General features: G+C 38.8%; 1 protein-coding gene across 1 annotated transcript in view; it reads right to left on the bottom strand.

The window, feature by feature from the left end:
- The window catches only part of LOC121727498 (importin subunit alpha-7), a 32,355-nt gene that overhangs the window by 6,045 nt on the left and 13,102 nt on the right, over positions 1 to 13,208 (bottom strand). The window contains exons 7-9 of the mRNA XM_042115386.1: positions 6,934 to 7,138; positions 4,384 to 4,511; positions 2,742 to 2,905 (exon numbers count right to left, since the gene is read on the bottom strand). Of these exons, the coding sequence (XP_041971320.1) occupies positions 2,742 to 2,905; positions 4,384 to 4,511; positions 6,934 to 7,138 (497 nt within the window). The remainder of the gene's footprint in view (positions 1 to 2,741; positions 2,906 to 4,383; positions 4,512 to 6,933; positions 7,139 to 13,208) is intronic.

The following is a 13,208-nucleotide window of genomic DNA, read 5'->3' as shown; positions in this document are numbered from 1 at the left end:
TAAAAAATAAAGACATATTTTTGCAAGGGTACACGTTTTTTTGAAAATGCCCAAAGAACCTATTTTACCAAATAAAATCCATCCCAATTGTGTCATTTGGACTATAATAGTTAGAAAGGGACTTTTAATTAAACCTCCTTGTATTATTCTGTTACTTTAGCACAGTCCACAGAGCAAGTCTATCTTACTAATTAGTAATTCATTTACTGATGACGAAGGCATTAGGGAACATAATATAACATTACTAGTTGGCATTAAACCTGTAATTTCCTAACCTAAATATTTTATTGTATGTATTGTATTTATTAGTATATTATTTATTTATTTTATTGTATAATTTTATTAATGTATTTTAAGGCGCATGTTTAATTTTGTGCTTTTGATAGTTTTTAATTTAAGTAACTATACTTTTGCACATCACCATTTTTCTGGATTTATCACTGAATGTTAAAGGTTGCCTGGAAGAAATTGCTTCTATGTAATATGGCCGCCTTTTATTTTTTATTTTTTTTATTCGAAAAACTTGCAGCATTTTGTGTACTATATGTCTTATTTATCAATAATTGTTGTTAATATTTAAGTTTTATTGCATTTTTTTGCACAATAAAGTACTTATATTTGTTTATTAAGGGGGCGACTAACCCTAAAGTGTCGATTTTATAATTCATTTTTATACTTGAAAATTAGCCCCGAATTGTTTCATTTTCTAAAATTAGATACTACATTATATTTCCGAGAATTCGAATTGAGCAAAAACATATCTTAAAATTTTCTCGATAGAAAAAATTCACAAAGATGCATCTAATTTTCACGAATTTTTCATTTATTGCCATAACCGTGCATTAAAGTAAGTTAATATTTTAACACATTGTATAAAATTCTATCATTGAGAGATCGACCTAGCGGATTTTTAAAATGTTGTATATTTATCGAGTTATTGAGAAAAAACTAATTTGGCGATGAATCCGCATCGTTCTTTTTCAACTGGCATATGAAAGACGGGCGTGAGTGTGAAGAGAAAAGGACGATGTTTGATTTTTGGGGTTAGTCGCCTTCTTAATTAATTTCAGTAGACTACATAAGCCTTTATTAGTACTTATGGCAAAATTAGATCTGCAAGTACGGTTTATTTAAGATTCATTATTAGTATTTATATTAGCTTGATAAGGCGGTTTATACCTACTTACTTTAAATAGATTAATTATTAGAATAATGTAATGTGATGACTACCCTTGCCCCGATTTAAGGTCAAAAGTATTAAACACTGCAAATTCGTTTTAAATATATGTTACGCTCAAAGACCGAAAACGCTCAATGAACGAAAAAATGGCTCACAACGCGTTGTGGTCACAGTGAAACAACCACGACGCAAAATTCGCGTCGTGGCTCTAATGAAAACGGCCACGACGCGTTCTGGCAATCACAAAAAGACCATAACGCGAAATTCGTGTCGTGGCTGATATGCTATTCGTTTTTTCTTAATTTGTTCTTGATTGATTAATCGTCCATAGGTATGGAAGATTATATTTGAATTACCACGCGTACTCCAAATTATTTTTCTTTCACTAAATCACTGCATAACATGTTTATCATTATTATTTATAAAATATCCATAACCAGCGCCAGACAGACAGACAGTAATAATATTAGCACGGATATTATGGTACTATGGATATTTTCATTACAGTGAAACAGCAAAATTAATTTTGTGTTTAAAAATAAGCATTCCATATCCAAGAAAATACTCTTGAAATTATTATTTTTTTTTCTTCTAATTGTGGGAAAAATCCCTACGGTGGTATCCCCAAGATGGTATTTTTCTCCTAATTGTGGGAAAAATCCCTAAATTGGTATCTTAAGTCAAGGTCTGCCCACACTCAAGAATTAGCCACTCAAGCAACAGTTTGATAGCACATTTGAGTGCAAGATTTCGTTTATTAATACGTTGCGCGCTCAAGCGTCAGTTTGACAGTACAGTTAAGTGCAAGATTTGGTTTATTAATACGTTGCCCACTCGCTTGATCAAAGGCACTTAAAAGCTGTACTCAAGTGAGGTTTATTAATAAGGATAGCAGCTTGAAACACGTTTTAAGCGAGCTCTTAGTGGTAAGAGCCAACTATTTATACGGGCCGAAGTTACTCGTTCTGTTCTGTCTGTGAAGAACTTTGTCAAAATGCGTGATCATAAATTAAATAAACCCAAATTTTATTATAACATGCCACTGGCAACTAATAAACAATCCCATTCGGTCGAATATAGTTAAAGTGAAACAAAAAACTTTGCTTCTGCCTTTTGACTATGTCGTCACATATTAATATGTCATATTTATGGAAATCCCTAAAAGGAACCGTTCATTTCGTTTGATGGTTTTAAGGCCACACTTGGCGTAATTCGCAACTTTTACGAACTAGTTCATTAACCTAAACGATATGATTGACAATATTGCAAGAAATAGCTCAGCAGGTGCAACAATTATTGTCTGTCCTATATTATTGACTAAGTATCTTATTCTGTTCCTCAGTTTTGTCTCTCTCTTATTAATGTCAAGTGTTAGCTTGTACCACACATTGGACTGCTTTATTGATCTTTAATAAATCAAAGAATATCAATTTAATAAATTTATCCTTTGCTTTGTTCGCCCTTTCCATCACATTTCTATGTCGCGTGAATGACGCGCACTGCAGTTAAGATACACCTAATGCGGCCTCGCCTTCAGTATAGAAAGTATAAAAAGTCTTACCGAAGCACTCCTCAATGAGTGCGGCGTAGGGGTTAACGCCTGGTGTCTGCTGTCCCGCCTTCAGTATATTGTCGAGGCCGTTCAGCGCCACCTGCACCGTCTTAGTGTCGGTCAGCGTCAGCAGGTCGCACAGCGCCAATATACAACCCTGCTTCACTAGATAACTGAAAAAAATTATAAATGTTTGTATAGAAATGGTAATGATGATGTTATTAAACATAATACATAAAATATTTTTAATAAGAGTAAAAAAGAATATCATAGCAACATCTAACAATAATAATTTAACGTTTTTTTTAATGAAATAAGGGGGCAAACGAGCAAACGGGTCACTTGATGGAAAGCAACTTCCGTCGCCCATGGACACTCGCAGCATCAGAAGAGCTGCAAGTGCGTTGCCGGCCTTTTAAGAGGGAATAAGGTAATAGGGGAGGGTAGGGAAGGGAATAGGGTAGGGGATTGGGTCTCCGGTAAACTCACTCACTCGGCGAAACACAGCGCAAGCGCTGTTTCACGCCGGTTTTCTGTGAGAACGTGGTATTTCTCCGGTTGAGCCGGCCCATTCATGCCGAAGCAAGGCTCTCCCACTTGTATTAATTTAATTTAACGTTTTTTAATATAATTATTATGAATAACAGTACATTTAAATTTTGCCAAACTATTGTTGACAATGTGTTGTATAATAATAATAATAATTCTTATATTTTAACGAGCTTTTGCTTCGCTTCGCTCGCGTTAAGAAGTATTATTATATACAAACTTTCATCCCCTATTTTAACCCCTTGGGTTTGGAATTGATCAAAATCTTTTCTTAGCGGATGCCTACGTCATAACATCTACCTGCATGCAAAATTTCAGCCCGATCGGTCCAGTGGTTTGGACTGTGCGTTGATAGATCACTATGTCAGTCAGTCACCTTTGAGTTTTATATATATAGATTTTTAATGTATAACTTGCAAAGACGTTTAAGTAAATTATTTATTATCTTACTAATAAAAAATGCACTGTACAATGTTTTGAACTTCTCTAAGCGTCTGATCCAATGTAGTGAACAAGAATTAATTGTGCTTACTCATTTTGTAACTTTATTTATTAGCAGGCAATGACATTCTACTTATACAGATATATGTTACGTCCATACTATTTTCCGGGTTAAATCTCTTCCGAACAATTTTCAAATTCAAAATTGCAAACATTGACTTTGACAGATAAGTGAAACAAAAGATACGAAAAACCATTTACATAAAAGAGACCGTTCTATTTTTAAACGTCGAATCGTATCGCTGTCTCTTTCTTCGCCTGAGCTATGACGAAAATTCGATTTTTTCCAGATTGTTCAAAAAAATAATTGAAAATGTAAACAATCGAGGTATTTATTGCAATCAAGACATGTGGTAAGAGATTCCATGTGTTTTGTTTACTTTCGAGTCATAATTGGTACATTTTCGAAACACGCACGACGTCATTTTCAATTTATTTAGCTAAGACAAGACGTGGCACGTTCGTGACTGCGCTCGATGCAGACTAAACAACAGACGGCCCAATTGGGTCGTATTTGAATCTTTACAACGCGCGTGGTAGTAACATATCTTTGAGTTTTTCATCATTGTTAGCAGGCTAGTGTCTAGTAATGTGAAGTTACCCAATTTGCGCGTGCGTGCCGCCGCTAGTCGCGTTCGTGATCGCCCACGCCGCCTCTTTCCTCGTCTTGAATTCCGCGTGCCTCAGTATATCTATTAACCTCGGGAATATGTCGGCGTCGATTACTGCCTGGAAAACAATATATAGTATTGTGTGACAAAAAGTTAAATGTTACTTGTGTCAATCATATAAAAATATAAGTTATAAAATCTACCCAATAATCTATACTAATATTATAAATGCGAAAGTATCTCTGTCTGTCTGTCTGTCTGTCTGTCTGTCTCGCTTTCACGCCAAAACTACTGAACCGATTGCAATGAAATTTTGTACACAGTTACTCTAGAGTCTGAGAAAGGACATAGGCTACATTTTGATGTGGGAAAATATCTTATCCATGAAAATATCGATGAAAATTACTTCGCATTGCGCGTGGCCAGCGCTCATCCCGGGGGTCCTGGGTTCGAGTCCCGCAGGCGGAACAAAAAGTTTTCAATGTTCCTGGGTCTTGGATGTGTATTAAAATAATATTTCAAAAATCTTAAATATATTTTATGTATAATATTATAAAAAATCCAGAAATATATCGACGCGATGCAATGAACATTTTAGTTCTAATACGATTCAACAGATGGCGCTTTTTTTTTACTTCGTTGTAACATAGAACTAATCATACTTATTAGTTATTATGTTTTTGTTTATAGTTTTTAATACGTTAGAATATTATGTTTAATAATATTATCACTGGCTATAATAATAATCAATCTATCTGATCTTATAGAACTCCTACTGCATTTCTAAGGAGTTCGAGTGTGTTGTGTTGGCCTATATTCCATCCAGAAAATATTTTTACATTTTAATTCTAATATATGAAAACAGATGGCGCTTTATTTTTTACTTCATTATTATAACAGAACTAATCATACCTACTTTATTATATATTATTGTTTTTATTCATAACTAGCTGTTGCCCGCGACTTCGTCCGCGTGGACTTTAGTTTATAGTGCGCGGTGTCAACAAAATTTGTGTCAAATTTAAAAACTTTTTAAAACCCTGGTAAGTGGTACCCCTCTTAGGGCCGCGCAGCGCGCTACACCGGAATGGCAGCGCTGAAAGTGCTCGCCTCGCCGCTGCCATTCCGGTGTAGCGCGGCCCTTAATTAATCAAAATACCCAAAAACAGCTGTGCAGTGTGCACATAATCTGTACTAATATTATGAATGCGAAAGTATCTCTGTCTGTCTGTCTGTCTGTCAGTCTCGCTTTCACGCCAAACGCCAAAACTACCGAACCGATTGTAATGAAATTTTGTATACTGATAGTCTAAAGCCTGAGAAAGGACACAGGCTACTTTTTTACTGGAAAAAAGGGTTGTAAGGGTCGTAAATTTGTTCAAAAAATTCATAATGGCGTTCATATGGCGCCGTGCGTCTTCTACATGGCGCTGACGCTTGCTCAAAAGTCTTTCTATAAGAGGTGGTATCATCTTACATTTAAGTCTCGATTTTTTTCGATTGTTATATCTATTCTACGGTATTAAATAACTCAGTACTTTATCTGTGCAGGCAGTGACGTAACCTTAAGACCAAATTTCACCAACGACTGTTAAAGTTAATGCTCGAATTAGTATCACGTTAGCTGTTTCGTTTTTCATATGAATGAAAGAGAAGACAGGATATTTTAACAAGCTGTTAACACTAACAGACGTTGGTGAAATTGGGGCTAAACCTATCAATGATAAATAGTTTATGGGTAAAGTTGTGTAATTGGGGGGCTAAATAAGCTTTAAAATTTGGCATAATATATAAAGTTTAACATACAAAAATGAAGTACTTATTGTTTGCACACTGCACAGCTGTATTGATTTAAGGGGTACCAGGGTTTTTTTATAAAAGCTTTTGACACCAATTTTGTTGACATCGCGCGCTATAAACTGAAGTCCACGCGGACGAAGTCGCGGGCAACAGCTAGTATATAATAAAATTCCAACCAATAATCCGTCAGCTACTTTTTAACTTCTTACAAAAATGTTTATGTAATGGATAAATTATACGAAATGAGAATGAACTAAAGTGGTCCAAATGTCGACCACTAACGAGACCCTTATTGACTTATTATCCATTAAATAGAGTAAAAGTTAAATGTTACTTGTGTCAATCATATATATAAAAATATAAGTTTATCTACTCAATATCTATAATAAAATTCTAACCAATAATTCGTTGGCTATTTTTAACCTCTTAAGTCTTACCACAAAAATGTTTATGTAATGGATAAATTACACAATCCAGACAAGAAAACAATTTTGTATAATTTTTCCATTGTATAAACTAGACATAGGACCCCGAAAAAGACTTGATTAATAAGGATAAAACGTCGCAAAGCGTAACTATTTTTATTAAAGAGGCAGAAGTATCTATCGAATAAAATGTCTTGTGATAATGGATATACAATGTTTTTTCCTTATCTATCAAGCGCGTATTCCAATATGACGGACAATACAAACAAAAGAAAAGAAGGATAATAAAAAATATATTACGTCAGCAATAACCACCTGTATCTGTACGGCGTTGCCGGCGGTGACGTTGGACAGCGTCCAGCAGGCCTCCTTGCGCAGCGCCTCAGTGGGCGACGCGAGCAGCGCCCGCAGCGCTGGCAGCGGCGTGCAGTTCAATACCGCCTGCGTCTGGGCGTCGTTGCCCGTCACTATGTTGCCCACCGCCCGCAGCGCCGCCGACACCACGCTGTATTTGCTGTGCCTGCACAAGAATATGTATTAGGCTCGATCCAGACCACAACGTGACGCGTAGATGCATTTAGAAATTTGTACTGAATTGACAGATTTCATTTGCAAATCTGTCAAATCCATGCGTGTCGCGTTGCGGTCTGATTTAACCCATATGCTAAGTACTCACATACGGTTTTGCTCGATCGATCCAATAACGCCGAGCAAAACCTGCTCGGGCTTTCGTCCAAACATTCAGCATTGCTCGATAGTTTTACTCTATGGTGCTTTGCAGACGACGGGGCGGGGCGGGCCGGTCAATGTCACCGCGTACGCCCGTCGATGTCTGCGGCTGCCCGCGCTGCGTACACTGGGTTGTGTGATCCACGGCGGGCAGCCGCGAACATGCGCCGCCAGTGCCCGCCGGGCACCAGCGGCGCGGTATTTTTGCCCGCCGTGTGCGTTGGTAATATAGGATTCCCTTTGTGCTATCGTTCGCGACGAAATTTACCGGCCCGCCATGCCCCGTCGTCTGCAAAGCGCCTAAATCGATATATTTAATTCTGTCAAGCCGGCTCGATGCGAGCCTTCAAACTGGCTCGATGCAAACCATCGAGCTGTGAGTTTTGCGGTCCACACAGTAATTATTACTCGCTCGATTTAGAGTAAAACTATCGAGCAAAATCGTATATGAGTACTTAGCAATAGGCTACGTTTTCACCAGAAATGAGCTACGCTGCTTTGCGAGAAATGTGTTTTACAACCAATAGAATCTGTCAAATCCATGCGTGTCGCGTTGCGGTCTGATTTAACCCATATGCTAAGTACTCACATACGGTTTTGCTCGATCGATCCAATAACGCCGAGCAAAACCTGCTCGGGCTTTCGTCCAAACATTCAGCATTGCTCGATAGTTTTACTCTATGGTGCTTTGCAGACGACGGGGCGGGGCGGGCCGGTCAATGTCGCCGCGTACGCCCGTCGATGTCTGCGGCTGCCCGCGCTGCGTACACTGGGTTGTGTGATCCACGGCGGGCAGCCGCGGACATGCGCCGCCAGTGCCCGCCGGGCACCAGCGGCGCGGTATTTTTGCCCGCCGTGTGCGTTGGTAATATAGGATTCCTTTTGTGCTATCGTTCGCGACGAAATTTACCGGCCCGCCATGCCCCGTCGTCTGCAAAGCGCCTAAATCGATATATTTAATTCTGTCAAGCCGGCTCGATGCGAGCCTTCAAACTGGCTCGATGCAAACCATCGAGCTGTGAGTTTTGCGGTCCACACAGTAATTATTACTCGCTCGATTTAGAGTAAAACTATCGAGCAAAATCGTATATGAGTACTTAGCAATAGGCTACGTTTTCACCAGAAATGAGCTACGCTGCTTTGCGAGAAATGTGTTTTACAACCAATAGAATCGTTCCGCAGAATGTGGTCAGACAAATGGAGCATTTCTATTGGTTAGTTGGTGGCGACGCGACATGTCACGTTCTTCGTACATGACATCGTATGAGCTAAGCCGCACTAAGCAGCAACGGAGCTACGCGACACGAAACGTCAGTAATATGGAACGTGAAAAGTAGGGGCATTGATGCTATTTTTTGCAAAGGCATTTCATATTCATACCGACAAAATTTTTGTCCAGTACTAGATTAATCTATATATTATATAAAAATGGATTTTCAATTATGTTAGTAACGCTAAAACTCGAAAACGGCTGAACGGATTGGGCTAATTTTAGTCTTAAAATATTCGTAGAAGTCCAGGGAAGGTTTTAAAGTAACATGAAGTTCAGCGGGACAGCTAGTAGTTTAATAATTAATAATCAACATAATGAGGTTGTACATTGAGAGACAAGTTTGAGACAAAGTTGTCGTAAATAATTTTGCTAAAAGTAATTTTATACCGTATGAAAGTTTGATGGATGATTATTGAGGTCATATTTAAGCAAAAAATCACCGTCAGCCGTATTTCAAACCGTATTTAACGTCAGTCGCCTTACTGACTATGTAAAAAAATGTTGAACATTAAGTAATTTTATACCATACAAAATTTATAAGTACATACACATTTTTTTAAATTTTTTTTTTTATGAAAGAAGGGGGCAAACGAGCAAACGGGTCACCTGATGGAAAGCAACTTCCGTCGCCCATGGACACTTGCAGCATCAGAAGAGCTGCAGGTGCGTTGCCGGCCTTTTAAGAGGGAATAGGGTACTAGGGGAGGGTAGGGATGGGAAGGGAAAGGAATAGGAAAGGGAATTGGGCCTCCGGTAAACTCACTCACTCAGCGAAACACAGCGCAAGCGCTGTTTCACGCCGGTTTTCTGTGAGAACGTGGTATTTCTCCGGTCGAGCCGGCCCATTCGTGCCGAAGCATGGCTCTCCCACGTGTATATTAGAATTTTGCGCTAAAAAAATTGCGAGAAATAAGTAATATATACTTACTTTATTTAAATTAAAAAAAAAAATTGGTACCATCCGCTATACCGTAACGGAAATCCCTAAAAGAAGAAACTAATAACTTTCAGATGAATGTTTCTACTTTGTAAATAATAAAGAAAACCGTCAGTCGTTATTATGACGGTGGAGAAACCGTCAGCCAGCGATATAACTATTAACCATACTTCGAGCTCGATGTATCTGAGGGCGTCGTGTAGACAACATTTAGCACCTATAAACATTCAGCTGACGACGATTTTCGTTTGAATGAACTATACCATTGTCTCATATAGCAATTTTATTTAGTAAGTAATTAATTCGATAGTCAATATTTGTGAGGAAGAATTATATAGATTTTACTTGTAAAGCGCCACCTGTTGTTACATACTAAAACTAAAATAACACCTATCGAACCTAAATGTGTATTATCCAGATATGAACCTTTATTGGGTGCGAATTGGGATCATTATAACGTCAATGCTCAATACAATATTAATATGTATTTCCAACAACAACTTTGAGATACCCTCAATCTTTATTCCACACATATTGAAGTACATGGGCGTACCGAGGGGGGGGGGGCAGGGGGGGTGCCCCCCCCCCTGAATCATGTTGACGTCCCTACTAAGTATATTATCTAGTACTTTCATCTATAAAAATAACGATTATTTGCCATTTGTTTGCAATACAACTAAAAATTATTAATTTTTTATTCTTTATAATAATAATAATAATAATAATTTATTTCAGATTATTCATCCATAGGTGTTAGTAACAATTTATTCTTAACCTATTGTTAGTAAAATTACATATCTTTAACTACATATTAACAACAGTGAATCGTAATCCACCTATGTAGAAGACGAGAGTCCCATCTGTCGGTGAAAACTCTTAGGATGCCGTTGGAGGAGGATCGCAAGCGCGCCAGCATTGAGGCACAGCGTTTGCGCATTATGGCCGCGAACCCGTCCACGCGCGCCTCGGCGAACATGCCTGACGCGCTGCATCTCCACGGCAACCCCAACAGCATCCTAAGAGTATTGTTGTACTGGACGCGCAGGTCGTTGTACGCCCGCTGGGAAAAATTATTCCACAGGCTACACGTGTAGAATGACTGGCAGAAAGATTTAAAGAGCGTGATTTTAACTGCTTCAGTACAGCGAGCGAATCTACGAGCCAGCATATTGCAACGGACGGCCAACGACCGGCGCTCCCTATCAATGTCGACATTGTCTTTCATGTTTTCTGTGACCCAGTGACCCAAATATTTGAACTTCTGAACCCGGACTAGGGGAGATCCCGAGAGAGAGAGATCAGCCATATGCTTATACCCCTCAAAACCGGATTTGAAGACGATCCACTCACTCTTCGTGGTATTATATTTGAGCCCATGGGCCGCAGCATAGCTATCACATATTTTAAGAAGCTGTCTCATCGCGCTGACTGACGGACTCAGCAGAACCATATCATCTGCGTAGCTGACATTGTTGACACTAACGCCATCTATGTGGCAACCTGTTTTGGCTTTATTCAGCTCACTTATAAGCTTATTGATATACAGGTTGAACAGGCGAGGTGAGCTAAGTCCACCCTGTCTCACGCCACAATCTAACCCAAACGAGTCAGAGTATGAGCCAGCCCATTTAACTGTGTTCGATTGTTTACTGTACCAACATTTTAACAGTGAGATAATATCATCTGGGACGGATGTATCGTGAGCTAACTTATGCCAGAGCAAATTATAATTAACTAAGTCGAACGCCCTTGATAAATCCAGAAAACAGGCTATTATAGGCGTTTTACGATCTGTATAATACTGAACAGTCTGTTTGAGACACAAAATTGCACTTTCCGTAGACAAATTTGGTCTGAAACCAAACTGACCATCTTCAAGTACAATGTGTTTAGCTAAGATTGTATCAACCAGACTGTCCAGTATTTTTGCGATAACAGTCGCCAAGGAGATTGGCCTGTAATTAGAAATATCAGAGGCATCCGCAGTTTTATTTTTGATAATTGGCACTACAATAGTCTTAGTAAGCTCCGCAGGTAAGTAACTGTGACTTATGCATAGGTTAAAAAACATTGACAGCACCCGTGGTAGGTGGCCACCAGCGTACTTAAGATGTTCAATACTGAGGCCATCGTGACCGGGGGACTTGCCCCTAGTCATGTTTTTTTTTTATTTTTTAAATACTTTATTCACTTTATTACAATTGTTTTTTTTTTTTTTTTTTTATGAAATAAGGGGGCAAACGAGCAAACGGGTCACCTGATGGAAAGCAACTTCCGTCGCCCATGGACACTCGCAGCATCAGAAGAGCCGCAAGTGCGTTGCCGACCTTTTAAGAGGGAATAGGGTAATAGGGGAGGGTAGGGAAGGGAAGGGAATAGTTGAGGGTAGGGAAGGGAAGGGAATAGTTGAGGGTAGGGAAGGGAATAGGGTAGGGGTTAGGGGATTGGGCCTCCGGTAAACTCACTCACTCGGCGAAACACAGCGCAAGCGCTGTTTCACGCCGGTTTTCTGTGAGAACGTGGTATTTATCCGGTCGAGCCGGCCCATTCGTGCCGAAGCATGGCTCTCCCACGTATACAGTATACATTAATACGCCAAACTGAACAAGCAGTTTGTAGGCGTATGTTCTGTATTACTTTTGCAATTTGTTTACCAGAAAATCTAACGGGGCGCCCCCCCTCACGATAGCCTCTGTACAAAAACAGTTTGTATCGGCAGTTACAATCGAAGTCGATTTTATTTTAAAATGTTCCAAAAAAGCATTAGCTATTTCCGTAGGAGCAGACACGCCCGCGACGCTCACCGGAATGCCAGGTCTATGATTTAAATTATTTGTTAATTTCCAGAATTTTGAGAATTGTTTTGTTTCATGAGATTTGGCTATCATATCCATTTTAATTTGAACCTGATTGTTTTGGCAATATTTTAATTTCGATTTAAAATTACGACGAGATAGGCACATGTCCCTGTAAATGTCACCAGAAGTAGGTTTATTATGTTGCAACCATATTTGATAGCAAAGCCTGGCCTCGCGGTGAGCCTCGCGAACGTGTCTGTTCCAGCCAATAACATAGTTACGTCGCCTTTTCACAGAATGCGAGATTTCGGCGCCTCTCTTTAGAATATAAATTAAATCATTGTACATATTATCTAATAACACGTAGTGTTCATGGTTCGTACAGATATTGTCAGCACAGTTACAAAATTCCTTTGGAAAATCTATGTCCTTTAATTTTTCGTTACAAAATTTAGAATAGCTATTTTTTTGATTCAAATTTCTTTCTCCCCAAATAATACTACTACATTTATTATTTGAATTTATTATTTTAGGTTTAATTAAGTTTATATTACAATTTATTAACAGAGGCACATGATCCGACGCGTAAACGCCGTATAAAATGCATGCATTATTGACTAAATGTTTAGCAGAGTTTGTAACTATACAATGGTCTAACCAACGTAGGGATCCGTTGGCTACGCTAACAAAAGTATGTGAGTCCGACGACAACAACTCTGTATCAATGCACGACCATGACTCATCGGAACAGGTGTTAAGCAACTCACGTGAAAATCTGGTTCCAGGGTGTGCGTTAAAATCTTCCAAGATAAAAACCGATTCCACTTGATGGTTTTCAATTATGGAAATAATT

This window comes from Aricia agestis, chromosome 5, assembly GCF_905147365.1.
Source record: "Aricia agestis chromosome 5, ilAriAges1.1, whole genome shotgun sequence".
Lineage (NCBI taxonomy): Eukaryota > Metazoa > Arthropoda > Insecta > Lepidoptera > Lycaenidae > Aricia > Aricia agestis.
This window is presented reverse-complemented; position numbering and strand designations above follow the sequence as displayed.